Source organism: Kryptolebias marmoratus, linkage group LG7, assembly GCF_001649575.2.
Source record: "Kryptolebias marmoratus isolate JLee-2015 linkage group LG7, ASM164957v2, whole genome shotgun sequence".
Taxonomy (NCBI): domain Eukaryota; kingdom Metazoa; phylum Chordata; class Actinopteri; order Cyprinodontiformes; family Rivulidae; genus Kryptolebias; species Kryptolebias marmoratus.
In genome coordinates, this window is record NC_051436.1 from 1,900,987 (window position 1) to 1,917,543 (window position 16,557).

The window sequence follows — 16,557 nt, forward strand, 5'->3', positions numbered from 1 at the left end:
CTTGGGATTCCCCCGGAGGAGCTGGCCCAAGTGGCTGGGGAGAGGGAAGTCTGGGTCTCCCTGCTTAGGCTGCTGCCCCCGAGACCCGACCCCGGATAAGAGGAAGAAGATGGATGGATGGATGGATGGATGGATGGATGGATCAAGAGCCAGAATTTAATGTAAAATTAATAAAATCATGATTTAAAACAAAGTTGGATGTTGTGTAAAATGTTAAGAGAAGGCAGTCATTTATAAATCCTATGAACCTGGAGCGGACAATTTTATTTAAAAAATAAATAAATAAATTTGAATTTAAAGGCAGCAACACATCTTAAAGATGTTCCAGATGTTTCCCTCTGTGCAGCATCTGTAAACATCTGGACCTGAGGTTGTCCCATTCTGTCTGTCCAACAGTCCTGGAACCTGGACTAATGCACCCCCATACCATCAGAGAGGCAGGCTGACCTCAGAACAGTTCTCTTCTTTGGTCCAGAGGAGACATCTGTTCACATCTGGCTTCTTCTTTGCCTGATGGAGCTTTAAACGGCACGGTGAGCTGTGTTTACAGACAGTGTTCCTGAGCAGAACAGAACCAGAACCAGCTTTGACCTTTGACCTCAGAGGTTTCTGCAGACTCTTCAGATCTGTTGATTTTATGAGCTGCAGGTGATGGAAATTCAAAGTTTTTAATTGAGGAACTTTATTCTGAAATAGTTCCTCTGTTTTCAGACAGTTCCTCTCAGTCTGGTGAACCTCTGCCTGTCTTCTGACAGATTCAGCCTCTAAATGCTCGTTTTATCTCCTCTCCTCTGACTGACCTGCTGATAATTAACCCGATCAGTCTCTAAATGCTCCTCCAGATGTTTCTGATTCGTCCCATTAACTTTTACAGCCTTTTGTTGCTCCTGGAACAACTTTAAAGAGATGAGATGCTGTCATAAACTTAAAATTAATGTATTTGTTCCTAAAAATGTTAGTTTCTTAGTATCAGGTTTGATATGATTATTATTTTTCATTCTGAATAAAATATGGGTTTTATGAAAACTACTAGTTTCACTGCAACAAAACGAGGTTTTACTACGAAGTTAGATTTCTGCTTTAACAGCTGAAAGTTATCGAAGGAGAATCTTTTCGAACCGAGTTACGTCACCATGGTAACAAAGGCAAAACTCATCATCCGGAGCACCTATAATCTGTAAAAGAATGTTACCTAATGGTTGAGGAATACTGGACCAGCACAGAACCGGTGGAGACGATCATCTGTCCAGCTGACAACATCTGTATCTGTGTTTCCTTCAGTTTCTCAGGCTTCAGCTGTTGAGGTGACTGAGGGCGTGGACTCGGTCCTGCTGCCCTGTCAGGTCAGCGACTCTGTTTCCTCAGAGTCCACTGTGGTTTGGAGCCGCGAGGACCTGAAGATTTCCACTGTTCACATCCGCCAGCGGAGCGGGGACGACTTCGGAGAGCAAAACCAGCGTTACAGCGAGCGGACGCAGATGAGGCCGGACGCCCTGCAGAGCGGAGACCTCAGCCTGACTCTGAGGACACCCACAGTCTCTGACAGCGAGGTCTACACCTGCACCGTCCGCAGGTCTGGACAAGAACTGAGCCGAATCAGCGTCCCCCTGAAAGTGACGGGTCAGTAAAGGGTCGGTGCCACTCAGACTCAGTTTGTCCTAAACTGCTGGACGATGTTTCAGCTTTTCTTGTCTCGACTGTAGAACCTCCTCCGCTCTGGCCCAAAGTCGTGTTTCCTGTCCTGGTTGTGCTGTCTGTCCTGGCTGCTGCCGTCAGTGTCTTCTTCTACTGTAGATACAAAACGGTGAAACTCAACCCAGGTACGTCACTGTGGGATTATGATGACAGATTAGCTCAGATCCAGTGGACAGAAAACGGCCCTGATAGAGAACTTCAGACTGTTTCCAGCTTTACTGTGACGTTTGGACAAAGTTCCCCTTCAAGCTGCCTGTTTAAAGGCTGACAGGTAGTCACAGGGCTGGTACCACACTGAACATGGAGCACAGAGTTGTCTCAGGAGCAGCAGGTTAAAGATAAAGACTATAAGACCGTCTCCAGGCAGTCCAACATGTCCATCACTGTGGTTGTCCTCTGCTGTGTCCTCTACAGCCTACAAGCTGCATTTGGTGAGTGTTACAGAGGGACAACAGTACGTCCTGCTGCCCTGTAAAACCAAAACTCGTCTTCCTCTGGACGCCACAGTGGAGTGGAGACGCATGGACATAGATGTGGTGGTCCACATGTATCCAAACCACCGAGAACTGCCTGATGAGGAGGATGAGAACTACCAAAACCCCCCCACCAAGATGGCGGAGAACCCGCTGAGAACCAGAGACCTCAGCTTGACTCTGTTTAACCCCCGCCTTGCAGACAGCGGTCTCTACGTCTGCACCGTCCAACAGGATGGACACAAAGTGAAGCAGAAAGTCGTGTCTCTCAACGTTAAAGGAAAGGACTTTGAACACATCGCAGCAGAAGTTCAAACAGGTTAGAAAACGTCTTTTCATGACATCCTGCAGAGACAGCAGAGGAATAAAATATAAGATTTTATTTCCCCCGTAGCTATAATGGTTGCATTTATTTTAACTCATAATTCTTCCTTCCAGAGTCCGTCTCCTTCGCTCGATGACTGTTAATTGTTTCTCCGCTCTGTCCCAGATGGGTGTTTGGCGTCAGATACTTTCTCAGGTCCAGATGATTCTCCAGGTCCAGACAGCCATATCTGGAACTGGATCAGGACCGAGAACGGCAGGGACAGGGACAGTCTGAGGCAGAGCCTGAAGAGCAGCATTGCAGCTGGGCTACACTACCAACGATCTCTTGCATCCTCATGCGCTTTCGAGTAACGTGCACTTTTCTTTTTCCTTGAAGTTGCTTGTTGTCTGATCTTAAGTCCGACATTTAAAGCGTGCGCGTCCTCCTGTCTGTCCCGTTTCCTCTGCAGGTCGAGCAGTGGAGTCTATCGGTCCTACAGATCAGTCAGAGTCGATGACATGACTGATTGTTATTTTGAGTCGAGAGACCAGAGAGCAGCTCACAGCGACGCAGGAAGTCAGACGGGCGTGTGGGACCAGGAGCCTGAAACTCCTGTTCGAAAAACTCATGTCCGCCAGCATTCATGGGTTTAAAACTGAAAGTGAAATCTGCACCACAGTTTGTTTGTGTGAAGTACTTTATGATTTTTATCTGTGAAAGGTGCTATATAAACATTTACTTATTTGGACAACAGGTTTCACCTCTAAAAACAGAAGAACAGCTAAAGACAATAATAACTTGTGGTGTTCCACAAGGTTCAGTGTTGGGTCCTGAGTTATTTACGATACACATACAGGTGAAACCAATAAATCACACTAAACATTTCCTGTTTTAGGGCAGTTAGGACATCACAAATAATGAGAGATTTTTTTTTTTTTTTTTACATGTGTCATAAGTTTACATACACTAAGTCTACTAAGCCTTTAAACAATTTGCGGTAAAATAAAACAGAACGGGTTCTTCGTCATGTTTTACTTTACTTGATCTGGAACAGACAACTGTGACTTACAAAAAGGGGAGCTCTGAAAAACTGTAGTTTTGTGGCATGTCTGTGATTTTTATTTTTTATACAAAATTAAACAACTGGAAGAACGTCGTCCCAGAGTGGAGAGTCCATTTTTTTTGTCTTTTATTCCAGGAGCTGCTGGTTTCCTGTTTCTTAGTTTCTTGTGTTTCAGCCTCTTTGTTGTCGGTGTTCTTTATGTCTTTATGGTTTGATGTCCTCCTTGGTTGTCTTCCATTAAGTCCACTTTGTCTCAAACACACCGATGACCTTTGACCTTGGAGTTCACCTCTAATCTCTTTGTCCACTAATCCTGAGTATTTGTACCCCTGATGTTCTCTGGTTCTGTGTCAGATCTTGTTTTGTCGCAGTGTGACACGAGGGAAGTGACTCTTCCAACTGGTAAACCTCTCAAATAATACTAAGAAGTACCCAAACACATCTGGCTCAAATGACAAGCAGAAATAGTGTACAAAATCTGTTTTATTTATATTTTTCTGGTTTACAATATTAAAAAGTAGACCGTTCAATATTAAAACCCAGTAAGAAACAGCAACTGAAGGCAAAATTAGCTATCCACACACAATAACCCAAAACAAAGTTAGTAAAGAAAACAAATTACATAAACCAAAATCAGCTACATGAGAGCAGATATGGACCCAAAAAAAAAAACTACAAAAAGAAAGGAAAAGGTGGGAGCATAATAAAGCAACAGCAGCAATCCCAACAATTAGTCACAATCCAAACAGTCACTGTGGAAATCTGCTGCACACTGACATACATCCAGTATAGTTGTCCAACCTGATGAACGTGGAGCCAACAACACCTGCAGCCACACAGGTACTGACCAAACAGCCAACGCCCACATCCTAATGAGCCACGCAACACTGGGGCATGGGTGCTTTCATGGACTCAACATGCGTGGGAATTTACAATCACTCCTAAATAAATAAAAACCATTTTAAGAACGGACAAACCACCCGGTTCCAGTAGTTTGATGTTTTGTCTTTGGTGTCTTTCCTTGGATCCTCAAACAGCTGGATCTTTCTGCGGGTCGTGGTCGGTACTTCTTGGTGAGTTTGCTCCATCTTACCTCTGACGTTTTGTCCGTTCTTTGTGTCCAAACGTCTCCAGTTCTTCAGGTTGGCCGGTGCTGCTTGTGTCCAACGATCTTTAAATCAAAGCAGAGGTTCTCAGTTGGACTGACGTCCGGGCTTTGACTGGGCCGATCCAGGACCTTTAACTGGTTCTCCTGTGGTCTTCGAGTCAGATGGATCTGAAGTTTCGAAGGCTCCAGGAGGGTTAAACCAGCAGAAGGTTTCGGCTGATTGTCCTGCTGGACGGTGGACCTCCGTCCCTGTCTCAGGTCTCTGGAAGACTCCAACAAGTTCCTCTCAAGAATCTCTCTGTATTTTCCTCCATCCATGTCTCCTGGAACTCTGACCCTGCAGTCCCTGCAGGTGACAAACACTCCCACAGCATGATGCTGCCACCACCGTGCTTCACTGCATTTAGATCTGAGGTTTAGTCTCCATCACAGTCTGAGTCCTTCAAACTTCTCCTCTCTGCCAGAAAGGCCGGATCAGCAGAGGTCTGGAGGTTCTGGAGTCCTTCAGAAACTCCACACACTTTTAATCAACTTACACATTAAATGAAGTTTGTCTTTAAGGGGTTCTGATGGTTCTGATGGGGAGAAAGATGACTTGTGAAGTGAGTCTGAGTACTTTTAGTTCTGACTCTTTCAGTCTGGATGCGAAGTGTTTCTCAGTCAGCAGATCTCCAGAAGCTGCGAAACAGGCAGGAAGTGATGCAACACGCCTTACCACATACCTCAGCCCAGGTCAAGACTCAGGAAACCAGAACCCATCCAGTGACGTTCTGCAAGCCCCGGGTCTTCATGTGGAACTTCTCACCATCTGAGGGCGAGTTTCACTCCCACTTTAAAGACGAAGAATTCACCGAAACCGCTGCCCGCAAAGACAGGACCCTCGGCTTTATGTTCATATTTACTTTCTTTCTTAAACATCGAGCCTTTCTCCGAATAAAAACAGGAAGTTGGTTTCCTGTCAGTCAGAAGCTCTTTGTTGGTTAGAAATAAGGTCCAGGTGTTGTCACCTGAACAGTAATTAATACTTTAATACTTTCTTCTTCTTCTTTTAATCTAACTTTCAGGGCACAAACAAACATTATTTAGAAAATAAAAACATATAATTGTAATTGTTTATGCTTTATTAGGAATATAATCAGCCTGAAAGCAAATTAAATTGGTGCAATTTCCATCTGAACAGTTACTTTTTTTTATTTGCATCATTTCTGCTGTTCTTTTAGATAAATCCTGAAAAACCAGAGTCGTCTCCTCACACACCTGGAGCTGACTCAGGAGGTGTGTTGCTGAATGAAGAGCTGCTCTCTGAAAAAAAAACATGTCCAGACGTGACCAGAACTGGAACGTTCATTCATCGAGAACAAACTCTACGCTTCCTGTTCCCGAGACGTTCTACGGTCTCGTTAAAGCATCGTGTTTCCAAATAAAACTTTATTTAAAACTAAATAATAAACATCCTCATCCTGCATGTGTTCATTCAAAGATGTGGACAAATTTAGTTCATTAAAGAAAAAAAAACAAAAAAGGCACAGAAATAACTTGAAACTGAATAAAGTAAAAAAAGTTTTTACTAAAAATCAAACTAATGAAAATCAGTTGCTGCTTTAGAAATTTGGTTCAACTAAAATATTTTTAAAAAAATAACAAACTGACATGAAGGCAACCAGGTGATTTCTGTGAGTCTCTCTGAGACTTCTGCAACTGTTCACAGTTGTTCACAGTTGTCCACAGGTGTCCTCAGGTGTCCTCAGGTGTTCTGCTCCAGCTGTCTCAGGTCTGAAGGCTTCCTCCTCCAGATGTTTCAGCTCCTCCCACAGATGTTCAGCAGGATTTAGATCAGGGCTCAGAAGGCCTCTTCAGAACGGTCCAATGTTTGGTTCTGACCCGTTCTTGGTGTTTTGGGTCATGATCCTGTTGGACCCACGAGCTGAGACTGAGACATCTGGCTCCAGGAGGCCTTTATAGTCTTGAGGTTTCCTTGGACCCTGAACAGAACCAAGCCTTCTCCATGTCCCCCTGTAGGTTCAGGGTTCTGGTCTTTGGTTCTGGTTCGGGTCTGTGGACACAGAGCTAATGGGACTTGTGGTCAGAAGGCTCCATTTTTGTCTCATCTGTCCAAAGGACATTGTCCCAGAAGCTTTGTGGACTCTCAAGATGCATTTTGACAAATTCCAGTCTGTCTTTATGGTTTGGTGTTCTCCTCGGTTGTCTTCCATTAAGTCCACTTTGTCTCAAACACACTGATGACCTTTGACCTTGGAGTTCACCTCTAATCTCTTTGGTCACTATTCCTATTATCCGTCTCTTCAGTTTGTCTTCAGTTGTGGACACGTCCAAGGTGGTTGTCTCCAGTCCTGTGGACATGAACCTTCTGTAGTCTCAGGGACATCCAGCTGCTTGGAGACATTTAACCTGCTGCTCAGTCATTGTCTTTCTAAGCTCCTGAGACAACTCTGTCCTCAGCTTCCTGTCCTCCATGTTCAACGAGGATACACACCAAAATACCAAACAGCCCTGTGACTACCTGTCCCCCTTTAAACAGGCAGCCTGACTCCAGGACTGAGGACACCTGTGATGCTGACTCCAGGACCGAGGACACCTGTGATGCCGACTCCAGGACCGAGGACACCTGTGATGCTGATTCCAGGATCGAGGACACCTGTGATGCTGACTCCAGGACCGAGGACACCTGTGATGCTGACTCCAGGACCGAGGACACCTGTGATGCCGACTCCAGGACCGAGGACACCTGTGATGCCGATTCCAGGATCGAGGACACCTGTGATGCCGACTCCAGGACTGAGGACGCCTGTGATGCTGACTCCAGGACTGAGGACACCTGTGATGCTGACTCCAGGACACACCTGAGTTTAACTTGAACTCTTCCAGGAGAATTATCCTTTTAGTCAAGGTCAGTTTTATTAATTTGTTTTTAAAATAATTCTGTTGAACCAAAATTCAAAAGCAGCGACTGATTTTTATCTTTACCTTAAGAATACAAACAAATTTATCTGCATCTGTTGAACATCTGCACCACATCACAGCAGAACTCATCTCAGGGAGCTAAAAGTCCGGCTGTTATCTGTTTCCTCTTGAAATCATTTCTATTTAAAACAAAACAATCTGAAAGTGTTGACCATCTCTGAACTGACGGCGTTCAAAACAATTCTTTATTTCCTGATGAGGAACTTCAGTTTGTTTCGTTTCTGATAATTGTTTCCTTCCTCAAGTTATAAATAAAGTTCAAGCCGAACGCCGGACGTTACGCCTTGGAGACGCTTTTATTCTGAAAGGAAATCTAATCCTGATCCTTATGGATCTCTGAAGGGAGGAGCAGATGTCGGGAGCAGCCTCTTCACTGGGAGTTTTGTTGAAGGACAATAAAGATGTTTTTCCTGTCAGTGATTCTCCTGCAAGGTAAGATCAACTTCCAGTCAACTTCACTGACGTTTATTTGAAGGACGATCACAGCTTTAGTGCTTCCTGGAGTCACAAAACTCCAAAGTTTAGTTTTATTTCTAATAACTGAATCCCTCAGTAAATCGTGCAGCTTCTGTCAGACGACCAGCAGGAAGCAAAGATGGGATTAAAACCCAAAATCCTCAAACTCTGAGCAAACCTGCATTCCTCTGTGAGAACATCGAAACACAGCTGCAGGGCACAAGACAAATAATTATCTTCCTTTTTGGCACTCAGCTCCTGACGCTTACAGAGAAAAGCTCATTTCTGCAGGAAGCAGCAGGCGTGGACAAGTTTTCAGCAGCTTTTAACGGTTTCCTGAAAACTTCCATTTTGTCTCAACGGAGGACTTTTAGGAGTCTTTTTGAACTTAGGCATTCGTTGCGTTCACATTGCTCATGCCGGGTTGGACCTCCTCTGTCTTCAGAGCTGCTTTAATTCTTCGTGGCACAGATTCAACAAGACGTTGGAAACGTTCCTCAGAGGTTCTGGTCCATGTTGACACGTTAGCATCACACAGCTGCTGCAGATCTGTCAGCTGGACCTCCATGATGGGACTCTCCGGTTCCTAATGGAAGCATATTTACAGTAAAGAGGTCATGGTCCCCCCCCCCAATATGTTGCTACTAGGACAATAAACCACCTTAACCCAGCTGTGGGAGTTTATATATCCTCTATCCTGGATTTATCACATGTAATTGATGCCAACTGTCTTCTTAATGAGTGGTTGATGACCTCGCAAAGACCATCAACGTTCTGGTTGACTTTAATGTCGAAGCACAGTCTTCTCCTGCCAGCTGACAACATCTGTATCTGTGTTTCCTTCAGTTTCTCAGGCTTCAGCTGTTGAGGTGACTGAGGGCGTGGACTCGGTCCTGCTGCCCTGTCAGGTCAGCGACTCTGTTTCCTCAGAGTCCACTGTGGTTTGGAGCCGCGAGGACCTGAAGATTTCCACTGTTCACATCCGCCAGCGGAGCGGGGACGACTTCGGAGAGCAAAACCAGCGTTACAGCGAGCGGACGCAGATGAGGCCGGACGCCCTGCAGAGCGGAGACCTCAGCCTGACTCTGAGGACACCCACAGTCTCTGACAGCGAGGTCTACACCTGCACCGTCCGCAGGTCTGGACAAGAACTGAGCCGAATCAGCGTCCCCCTGAAAGTGACGGGTCAGTAAAGGGTCGGTGCCACTCAGACTCAGTTTGTCCTAAACTGCTGGACGATGTTTCAGCTTTTCTTGTCTCGACTGTAGAACCTCCTCCGCTCTGGCCCAAAGTCGTGTTTCCTGTCCTGGTTGTGCTGTCTGTCCTGGCTGCTGCCGTCGGTGTCTTCTTCTACTGTAGATATAAAACGGTGAAACTCAACCCAGGTACGTCACTGTGGGATTATGATGACAGATTAGCTCAGATCCAGTGGACAGAAAACGGCCCTGATAGAGAACTTCAGACTGTTTCCAGCTTTACTGTGACGTTTGGACAAAGTTCCCCTTCAGGCTGCCTGTTTAAAGGCTGACAGGTAGTCACAGGGCTGGTACCACACTGAACATGGAGCACAGAGTTGTCTCAGGAGCAGCAGGTTAAAGATAAAGACTATAAGACCGTCTAACATGTCCATCACTGTGGTTGTCCTCTGCTGTGTCCTCTACAGCCTACAAGCTGCAGTTGGTGAGTGTTACAGAGGGACAACAGTACGTCCTGCTGCCCTGTAAAACCAAAACTCGTCTTCCTCTGGACGCCACAGTGGAGTGGAGACGCATTGATGAAGACAGGGTGGTCTACATGTATGCCATGGACCAAAAACTGCCCGATGAGGAGGATGAGAACTACCAACTGCCCCGCACAAGTATGAGCCGGAACCCACTGAGGACCGGAGACCTGAGTCTGACTCTGCTCCAACCCTGCCGTGACGACAACGACCTGTACGTCTGCACTGTCCAGAGGGACGAGCTCGTCCTGAAACAGAGAGTCGTGGCTCTCACTGTTAAAGGTGAGTACTCTGAACACCACCTGGTTAAAAGACGTCCTGCAAAGCTGGATTTATACTCTGAGAGGAAGTGAAGAAATCTGACGAAGAATAGCCTGAATTTGTCTGGGATCCTTCCTACCTGCAGGTGGCTCGGTCGTAGACGGGGATGTAGACTCAGACAGAGATCCTCTTCAGGAAGCGAGGATCATGAACTGGGTCTTCTCTGGGATCACCAGACAGAAAGACACCCTGAGGAGGAGCCTGAGGAGCAGTCGGAGGAACAGTGTAGGACCATCGTCTGAGAACCGTCCGTCCACCCCATCCTCCATCAAGGACGAGTAACTTTCACCTGGTTTTTGTTGTTGAATGAAACATTTGAAACAAATCTTGACTCGGAGGAATAGAAAGGATTTTCCTGATGTTTGTTGTTTCCTGTTTCCAGTTCGGACAGCGCTGGAGCTTAGTGGACAGACGGAGAAGAACTGTGAACATTTAAAGACAATCACTATGTTGGTTAGGGTTGGTTATGGTTGGTTAGGTTGGTTACCAGTCACCGGCCACTTTATGAGGACCAGGCTGGACCCCTCTGTCTTCAGATGTTGGAAACGTTCCTCAGAGGTTCTGATTGGACGGAGATCTGGAGGCCGTGGAGTCCGACCTCTGATTGTTTGATGTCCTTTTGTCTCCATCCTGATGCTGTTTGAACTTCATCACGTCGTCTTCATCATCTGCTGCCACGTGATTGGCTGATTATCTGATCGTGTTAACAAGCAGTTGGACCTAATAAACTGGCTCGTGAGCGTACGTGTATATATAAATATATGCAGTATTTATGGAAGTATTTTTAAATAAAACTGTTTATTGGTTATTTGGTATTTGGTATTATTCTCGTCCCACTTGATGAATCTGATGATGTAAGTAATCAGTTTTATCTGTAGTACAGCTGTAGTAACCAGCTGGTACCTGTAGTACAGCTGTAGTACAGCTGTAGTACAGCTGTAGTACCCAGCTGATGTCTGTAGTACAGCTGTAGTAACCAGCTGGTACCTGTAGTACAGCTGTAGTACAGCTGTAGTACAGCTGTAGTACCCAGCTGATGTCTGTAGTACAGCTGTAGTAACCAGCTGGTACCTGTAGTACAGCTGTAGTACAGCTGTAGTACAGCTCTGCTGTAATGAGGTCTCTAACAGGAAGTGGTGAAGCTGGAGGAACCTGTCTGCTCATCAAATCCACGTTCAGTCAACATCCGGACGTCATGAAGCTTCGGCTCGTCTGCCTGCTGCTCGGTGAGTCCCACTCAGAACCTCTGCACCCATCAGAACCTCTGCACCCATCAGAACCTCTGCACCCATCAGAACCTCTGCATCCATCAGAACCTCTGCACCCATCAGAACCTCTGCACCCATCAGAACCTCTGCATCCATCAGAACCTCTGCACCCACCGGTCCACATCAGAACCTCTGCACCCACCAGTCCACATCAGAACCTCTGCACCCACCTGTCCATATCAGAACCTGCTGAGGGAAACATGATGATTTGATCCTAAAAGTTGTTTTATTCAAGCTGCTCCAAAGGTTCAGGAGATATTCTGCTAACAGACGTTAAATATACCAGTTTAAAGACATTTTCCTGTTTAAATAAATAATAGTTTTATAATTTCTGAACATAAATAATTTTTAAAAGTATTTATATTTTATTTCGAAAGATTGTCCCACAGAAAGATATTAAAATCTCACTGATTCTTTTTAAACCTGTTTCTGAAATCTACTGTTTTTATCTCTTTAAGCTGCTGTCAGGTTTTAGTTAATATTTAACTAATTTGACTTTTTAACTACACTTAGCTTTTAGCAACATCCTTCAGCTGTGTTTAGCTTTTAGCTGCTGTGTTGCAGACTTCTGCAGTGATTTTAGCTTCTTGTCGTGTTTTTTTGTTGCAGATTTTAGTTTCTGTTTGTTTTTACCTGAACCTCCTTCAGCTCTCAGCGTTCAGACGACGGTTTTGAAATGAAAACACGAATCAAAGCAACAAATTCTTCATAACTTTGTCGTCATTTTCCTACTAATTTGCCTTCAGTTTTATGGAATCTGACATAAACACGGATCCTGATGTCTGTTTCCTGCAGAACTAACAGAAGACTGAGTAATGACCCTCAGCTTTATGAAAACTGAAGGACAGCAGCAGAGAAACTCTTACTGTAGAGGAAGGACTAATTCACACAGATGTGCAGCTGAGTGGATTTAAAACCAACAAACTGTTTACAGGAAAAGGAAGAAGTTTGTTGGGGTGAAGTATATAAAGTATATAAAGTATTAAGTACAGGGTGTGCTCATATAAAGAACTGTGTCTGTGTGTGGGGGGAGGAGGAGGAGGAGGAGGAGGTGTGAAACAAACAGATGAAACAAAATGGAGGCTGCAGTTCTTCACTCCCGACGTTCAGTTTAGTCTCAGTTTGCCTTGGCTGTGGCGGCCATCTTGGACTGCACTGTCAGCTGACGGTGCAGACGATCAAACTGTTTGAAGTTAAGGAGCTGAAATGATTTTTTATTTTTTTTATTTAAACTCTGATGGTTGTTTTCTGCTGCAGGCGTGTCAGTTCTGTTGCTGCTCGGAACCTCCGGTTCTGCAGGTAAGTTGGTCAACATGTTATTACAAACACACTGATCCGGTCCAATCAGAACTTCTGAGTCAGTCGGCATCAGTTTTTAGAATCTTTCTGCTTCTTTCAGCTGCTCATAAATCCAAACATTCGGCTCTTCTAGGAGATGCTGCTCTGACACCACAGGAACACATGAAGAAGCAGCTCCTTCAAAAAACATCTTTAAAATCTTCAGCTGCTGTTAACCTTTAGCTACTGTTAGCGACCTTTAGCTTTTAGCTGGTCACATCAGATTCCTGTAGTTCCCACCTGAAACCTTCTGTCTCGGTCTGATTATAAACCAGCCATCGCTGTGCTTCGACTTTTAGTGGCCGTTTGTTCTCAAGCTGACCTTTGACCTGTCCACTTTTAAAATCCTCTGGTTCATGAGATATTTTGCTGACAGGCAGATGACTTGGTTGCATGAGCTGAAACCTCAAACTTGTCCCCTGTCTCCCGTCCTCCAGCGTCCCTGGACATCAGTCCAAACCTTCAGCAGTTCTTCAGTGGACAGTCCGTGTCCCTGAGCTGTCCCGAGGATGGACAGGAGACTGGGCGGAGCATCAGGAGGTCCAGAGGAGGGCGGGTGGAAGAATGTGGAGCAGCTGCTTCGGGTTTCGGTGTCCTCTACGGGTCGACCTGCGTCCTGGACCTCCTGTCCTCCTACACTGGACTCTACTGGTGCGAGACGCATTCTGGACGGAGGAGCGAGCAGGTCAACCTCACCGTGACCCGCAGAGAAGGTACCAGGTCCGACCGGAGCTCTGCGGCCGAGTCGCTTCCGTCCGTGTGATCGTCCGCGTCTTTCCTTCTGTTCAGACACGGCCTTCGCACTGGAGATCCCCGCACTTCCTGTCCCCGCAGGAAGTGACGTCACGCTGCGCTGCAGATACAGGAATGGCTCCGCCGTCGCAGCGTACTTCTTCAGGGACAGGGACAACATCGGGAGCATGGTCACGTCCCACGTCCTTCAGGAAGTCCAACAGTCTGATGAAGGTCTTTACTGGTGCTCCACAGACACGTTCGGGTCGTCCCCTCGGAGTTTCCTCAGGGTCAAAGGTGAAGATGTGACATCACTTCCTGTTTAAAGTGTTGAGCCAACCTGTGACTGAAGCAGCTTCTTCTCTCCTGCAGATCCTCCTCCTCCTCCTCCCAGCAGCACCTCCTTCTCTCCTCCTGATCAAACAGATCCTCTGGAAGCTTCTCCTCCTCCTCTTCCTCCTTCATCACCTCCTCCTCCTCCTCCTCCCTCTGCTCTTCAGCTCCTCCGCCACCTGCTGGTCATCTGTCCGTACTGCGTCTGCACCGTCCTGCTGGCGTCCATCTGCTGCAGGAGGACCTCAGGTAGACCGCTGACACTCGCTCCGACCGCCTCGCCGCGCCACCCTGACCTCTGATAACTCCGCCCACAGGAAACCAGCCCGCCCCCTCCACGGAGACCGCCCCGCCCACCGAGAAGCGTGACGACATCGCCACGGAGCACGACTTCTGACCGCCCAGACATTAAAACCAAAAGAAAAACAAAGATTTGAACCAGAGTTTTATTTATTTCAACCACATAAAAAAAATTCAACGCAGACGCATCTTTCGTTCTGTACAGCAGTGTTTCTGACTAAATAAAAGTAGGAAACTTAAGGCACCGCAGAGGTTAGACGATCTAAAGTGGAGAAAAAAAAAAAGAAACCAGCAGCATTTGAGACAAACATCCACAACCTGTGACGAATAAAAGCTGCAGCATTGTTTCCAAACGTTACAGATCGGAGGTTCGACTTCCTGTCGAAGGCAGCGACTTTTATGACTTAATTTAGCTAAAAGACAGAAAGTTTAAGGTTTGTCTGTAAAGAGGAAGTCCTTAAACGCATCAGAGCTCATTTATCTTCCTCCCTAAAGCTCAAACAATCCTAATCTGACGTTTTTACATTCAGCTGTTCAGAAATATAATCTTTAGATTGTTCACGCCGAGCAAAGATGGACAAACAGAAACATAGTGTTTGATTTCAGAAGCAAAAAAACCCCTCCTCCTATGTCCTCTTCTCTGATTGGCTAGTAGCCCCTCTCTCGACCCCGCCCCCTGTAAGAAGGGCTAAACTGAACATAGCTAGGCCCCGCCCCCATATCCACAAATCTCCTCCTAGGTGCCCCCCTGCCGGCGTCGTAGCCGCCCCTCCCTCTTCCTCCCCGCCCCCTGTAGCCCCTCCTCTGCCCCTCCCCTCTGTAGCTCACGGCGAAGCCCTCGCCGTCATAGTCGTCCTCCGTGCTGCACGCCACTGACAGAGGCTCCGCCATGGCGACAGTCGCCAGGTAGCCCAGCTGGCTGGGGTCCGGGGCGCCCGGCGGGACGTAGGGCTTGGTGGGGTTGGGCGGTTTTCGGGGGCCCCGGTAGTTCGACGGCGAGCCGGGGATGCTGCCGGGCTTCATGGTTGCCTTGGAGACAGAGGCGTCTTTGATGTCCGGGTCAGAAACCAACGCGAGCTACGAGGAGAAACAAGTTTCTGTGAACCTGAAACTGCTAATAAAGCAACATTTTCATCGTTTTTAGAGATTTAAAGCTTCAAATCAAATTTATTTATCAGCTGCAACTGATTTAAAGGTGCAGAATTACTGACATCTAGTGGCCGAATTCAGGACAGCAGCTAAGAATCCATTTTTAGACGATTCAGAAATCATTTCTGCTCATCTGTGCTGAGCCAGACGCTGCATCTTCAAACTTTAACGACTTTGTTTTTACATAAACACTGATTTATAGATTTTCATGCCTGAAAGAGTGAACTAAACCCTCTAATTATCACTGCCTAACAGTTAGCATAGATGCTAACTTCAAGCTATAATAGCTGCCAGAATACACAGTTTTTTTATTTGAATTTTTATGCTTCTGAACACAATTTATACATCATCAAATGATGGTTTGGGAGCTAATAAAGCTGCATTAATCAAATATTCCTCACCTTTGTTTACGACTGCTGATTTCCATCAGTTTTTAGAATTAAAGCTGTAAACTTGTGGACGTGAATGAAGCGTATTTAGTGTTTTTTTAATCATAGATGATGCACATATACAAAAATATCTAATCAAAAACATAGAAAGTTGTGTAATTTACAAGCTTTTTAATGTTAAAGCAATAAAAGTTTATCACTGATCATCTAATTATTCAGCTAAATGATTATTTTTATGACTTTAAAGTGATAAATTAGATCACTTTGTTATAATTTGACACTGTAGGTTTAAGGTTAGTCATGCAGCTGTGATGGTGAGGGCCTGTGTGTGTGTGTGTGTGTGTGTGGTACATACTATGGGTTTATTGTTGAGTGGCGGGTCAACCAGCAGCACCGTCCGGGTTAGACTCTCCCCCCCGTCCTTGTTCAAGGCTGATGGGGAAAACTTTCTGTCAAAAGCTGCATTAAGACATTTGCACATTAGCACCTCCTGGTTGTCAAACACGCCGCCTGCTTCATTACCCAGAATCCCTCAGTGGATTACGTACCGAAGTTGGAAGTAACCATGATGGTTCTGTTGCTGTTAGCGTTAGCCATGTTAGCAGCGGCGGGACTCTCCAGAGGACCCAGGACCCGGACGTGGCTGTGCCCCAGCATCGAGTCCCCGTTCGCGGGCTGAAGCTGCTCCATCGGCCCCTGGCTCACCTGGAGCTCCTCGGGAGGGGGCGAAGGCTGGTAGCCCAGAGAGTAAGGGGGGTACGGAGGTCCAGCTGAGGGGTACAGGGGGTGCACTGGACCCGGTCCGGGGTGGTACCCCTGAGAGGAGGGGGGCGGGGGGCCCGGGAACGGCGGGGGGGGGGAGGGGGACCCGACTGGGCAGGCGGGGGTGGTGGGTGGCGGCACGGGCTGGGCCGAAAGCCGCA

The 16,557-nt window shown here is 46.4% G+C and overlaps 4 protein-coding genes across 6 annotated transcripts in view; 3 read left to right on the forward strand and 1 right to left on the reverse strand.

Moving 5' to 3' along the window:
- The window catches only part of LOC108249160, a 4,406-nt gene extending 775 nt beyond the window's left edge, over positions 1–3,631 (forward strand). The window contains exons 1-6 of one of the 3 annotated variants that reach the window (XM_037976481.1): positions 127–161; positions 1,282–1,620; positions 1,704–1,820; positions 2,110–2,487; positions 2,659–2,842; positions 2,945–3,631. In XM_037976481.1, coding sequence (XP_037832409.1) covers positions 1,479–1,620; positions 1,704–1,820; positions 2,110–2,487; positions 2,659–2,842; positions 2,945–3,128 — 1,005 coding nt within the window. In that variant the 5' untranslated portion in view covers positions 127–161; positions 1,282–1,478 and the 3' untranslated portion in view covers positions 3,129–3,631. Of the gene's footprint in view, positions 1–126; positions 162–479; positions 534–1,281; positions 1,621–1,703; positions 1,821–2,109; positions 2,488–2,658; positions 2,843–2,944 lie in introns of those variants that run through there. The other 2 variants (XM_037976480.1, XM_017438347.3) reach the window with 2 other exon arrangements.
- A 4,275-nt stretch (positions 3,632–7,906) lies between these two features.
- On the forward strand, positions 7,907–10,940 carry LOC108249155. Its single transcript, XM_017438341.3, has 6 exons — positions 7,907–8,060; positions 8,931–9,269; positions 9,353–9,469; positions 9,748–10,086; positions 10,211–10,403; positions 10,508–10,940. Exons 1-6 carry the CDS (start codon positions 8,030–8,032, stop codon positions 10,527–10,529), a joined length of 1,041 nt encoding a protein of 346 aa, XP_017293830.2. The 5' UTR covers positions 7,907–8,029; the 3' UTR covers positions 10,530–10,940.
- A 339-nt stretch (positions 10,941–11,279) lies between these two features.
- On the forward strand, positions 11,280–14,413 carry LOC108249154. Its single transcript, XM_025011166.2, has 6 exons — positions 11,280–11,351; positions 12,651–12,692; positions 13,169–13,444; positions 13,521–13,760; positions 13,836–14,045; positions 14,114–14,413. Exons 1-6 carry the CDS (start codon positions 11,321–11,323, stop codon positions 14,191–14,193), a joined length of 879 nt encoding a protein of 292 aa, XP_024866934.1. The 5' UTR covers positions 11,280–11,320; the 3' UTR covers positions 14,194–14,413.
- On the reverse strand, positions 14,229–16,508 carry LOC112451544 (transcriptional regulatory protein LGE1-like). Its single transcript, XM_025011158.2, has 3 exons — positions 16,183–16,508; positions 15,990–16,066; positions 14,229–15,173 (listed from the first exon to the last, which is right to left on the reverse strand). The coding sequence occupies exons 1-3, from the start codon at positions 16,322–16,324 to the stop codon at positions 14,745–14,747; spliced, it is 648 nt and encodes a 215-aa protein (XP_024866926.1). The 5' UTR covers positions 16,325–16,508; the 3' UTR covers positions 14,229–14,744.
- Between the last annotated feature and the right edge of the window lie 49 nt (positions 16,509–16,557).

What these genes read in the sequence shown, in the direction of transcription:
- LOC112451544 (XM_025011158.2), bottom strand. Translation starts at nt 16,324, where the DNA reads ATGGAGCAGCTTCAGCCCGCGAACGGGGACTCGATGCTGGGGCACAGC. An exon ending in CATGGTTACTTCCAACTTCG is followed by an intron (nt 16,067 to 16,182) that starts GTACGTAATCCA and finishes TTTCCCCATCAG; the next exon opens with CCTTGAACAAGGACGGGGGG. An exon ending in CACTCAACAATAAACCCATA is followed by an intron (nt 15,174 to 15,989) that starts GTATGTACCACA and finishes TTCTCCTCGTAG; the next exon opens with CTCGCGTTGGTTTCTGACCC.
- LOC108249155 (XM_017438341.3), top strand. Translation starts at nt 8,030, where the DNA reads ATGTTTTTCCTGTCAGTGATTCTCCTGCAAG. An exon ending in CGTCCCCCTGAAAGTGACGG is followed by an intron (nt 9,270 to 9,352) that starts GTCAGTAAAGGG and finishes TCTCGACTGTAG; the next exon opens with AACCTCCTCCGCTCTGGCCC. An exon ending in AACGGTGAAACTCAACCCAG is followed by an intron (nt 9,470 to 9,747) that starts GTACGTCACTGT and finishes TGTCCTCTACAG; the next exon opens with CCTACAAGCTGCAGTTGGTG.
- LOC108249154 (XM_025011166.2), top strand. Translation starts at nt 11,321, where the DNA reads ATGAAGCTTCGGCTCGTCTGCCTGCTGCTCG. An exon ending in CACCGTGACCCGCAGAGAAG is followed by an intron (nt 13,445 to 13,520) that starts GTACCAGGTCCG and finishes CCTTCTGTTCAG; the next exon opens with ACACGGCCTTCGCACTGGAG. An exon ending in CTGCTGCAGGAGGACCTCAG is followed by an intron (nt 14,046 to 14,113) that starts GTAGACCGCTGA and finishes CTCCGCCCACAG; the next exon opens with GAAACCAGCCCGCCCCCTCC.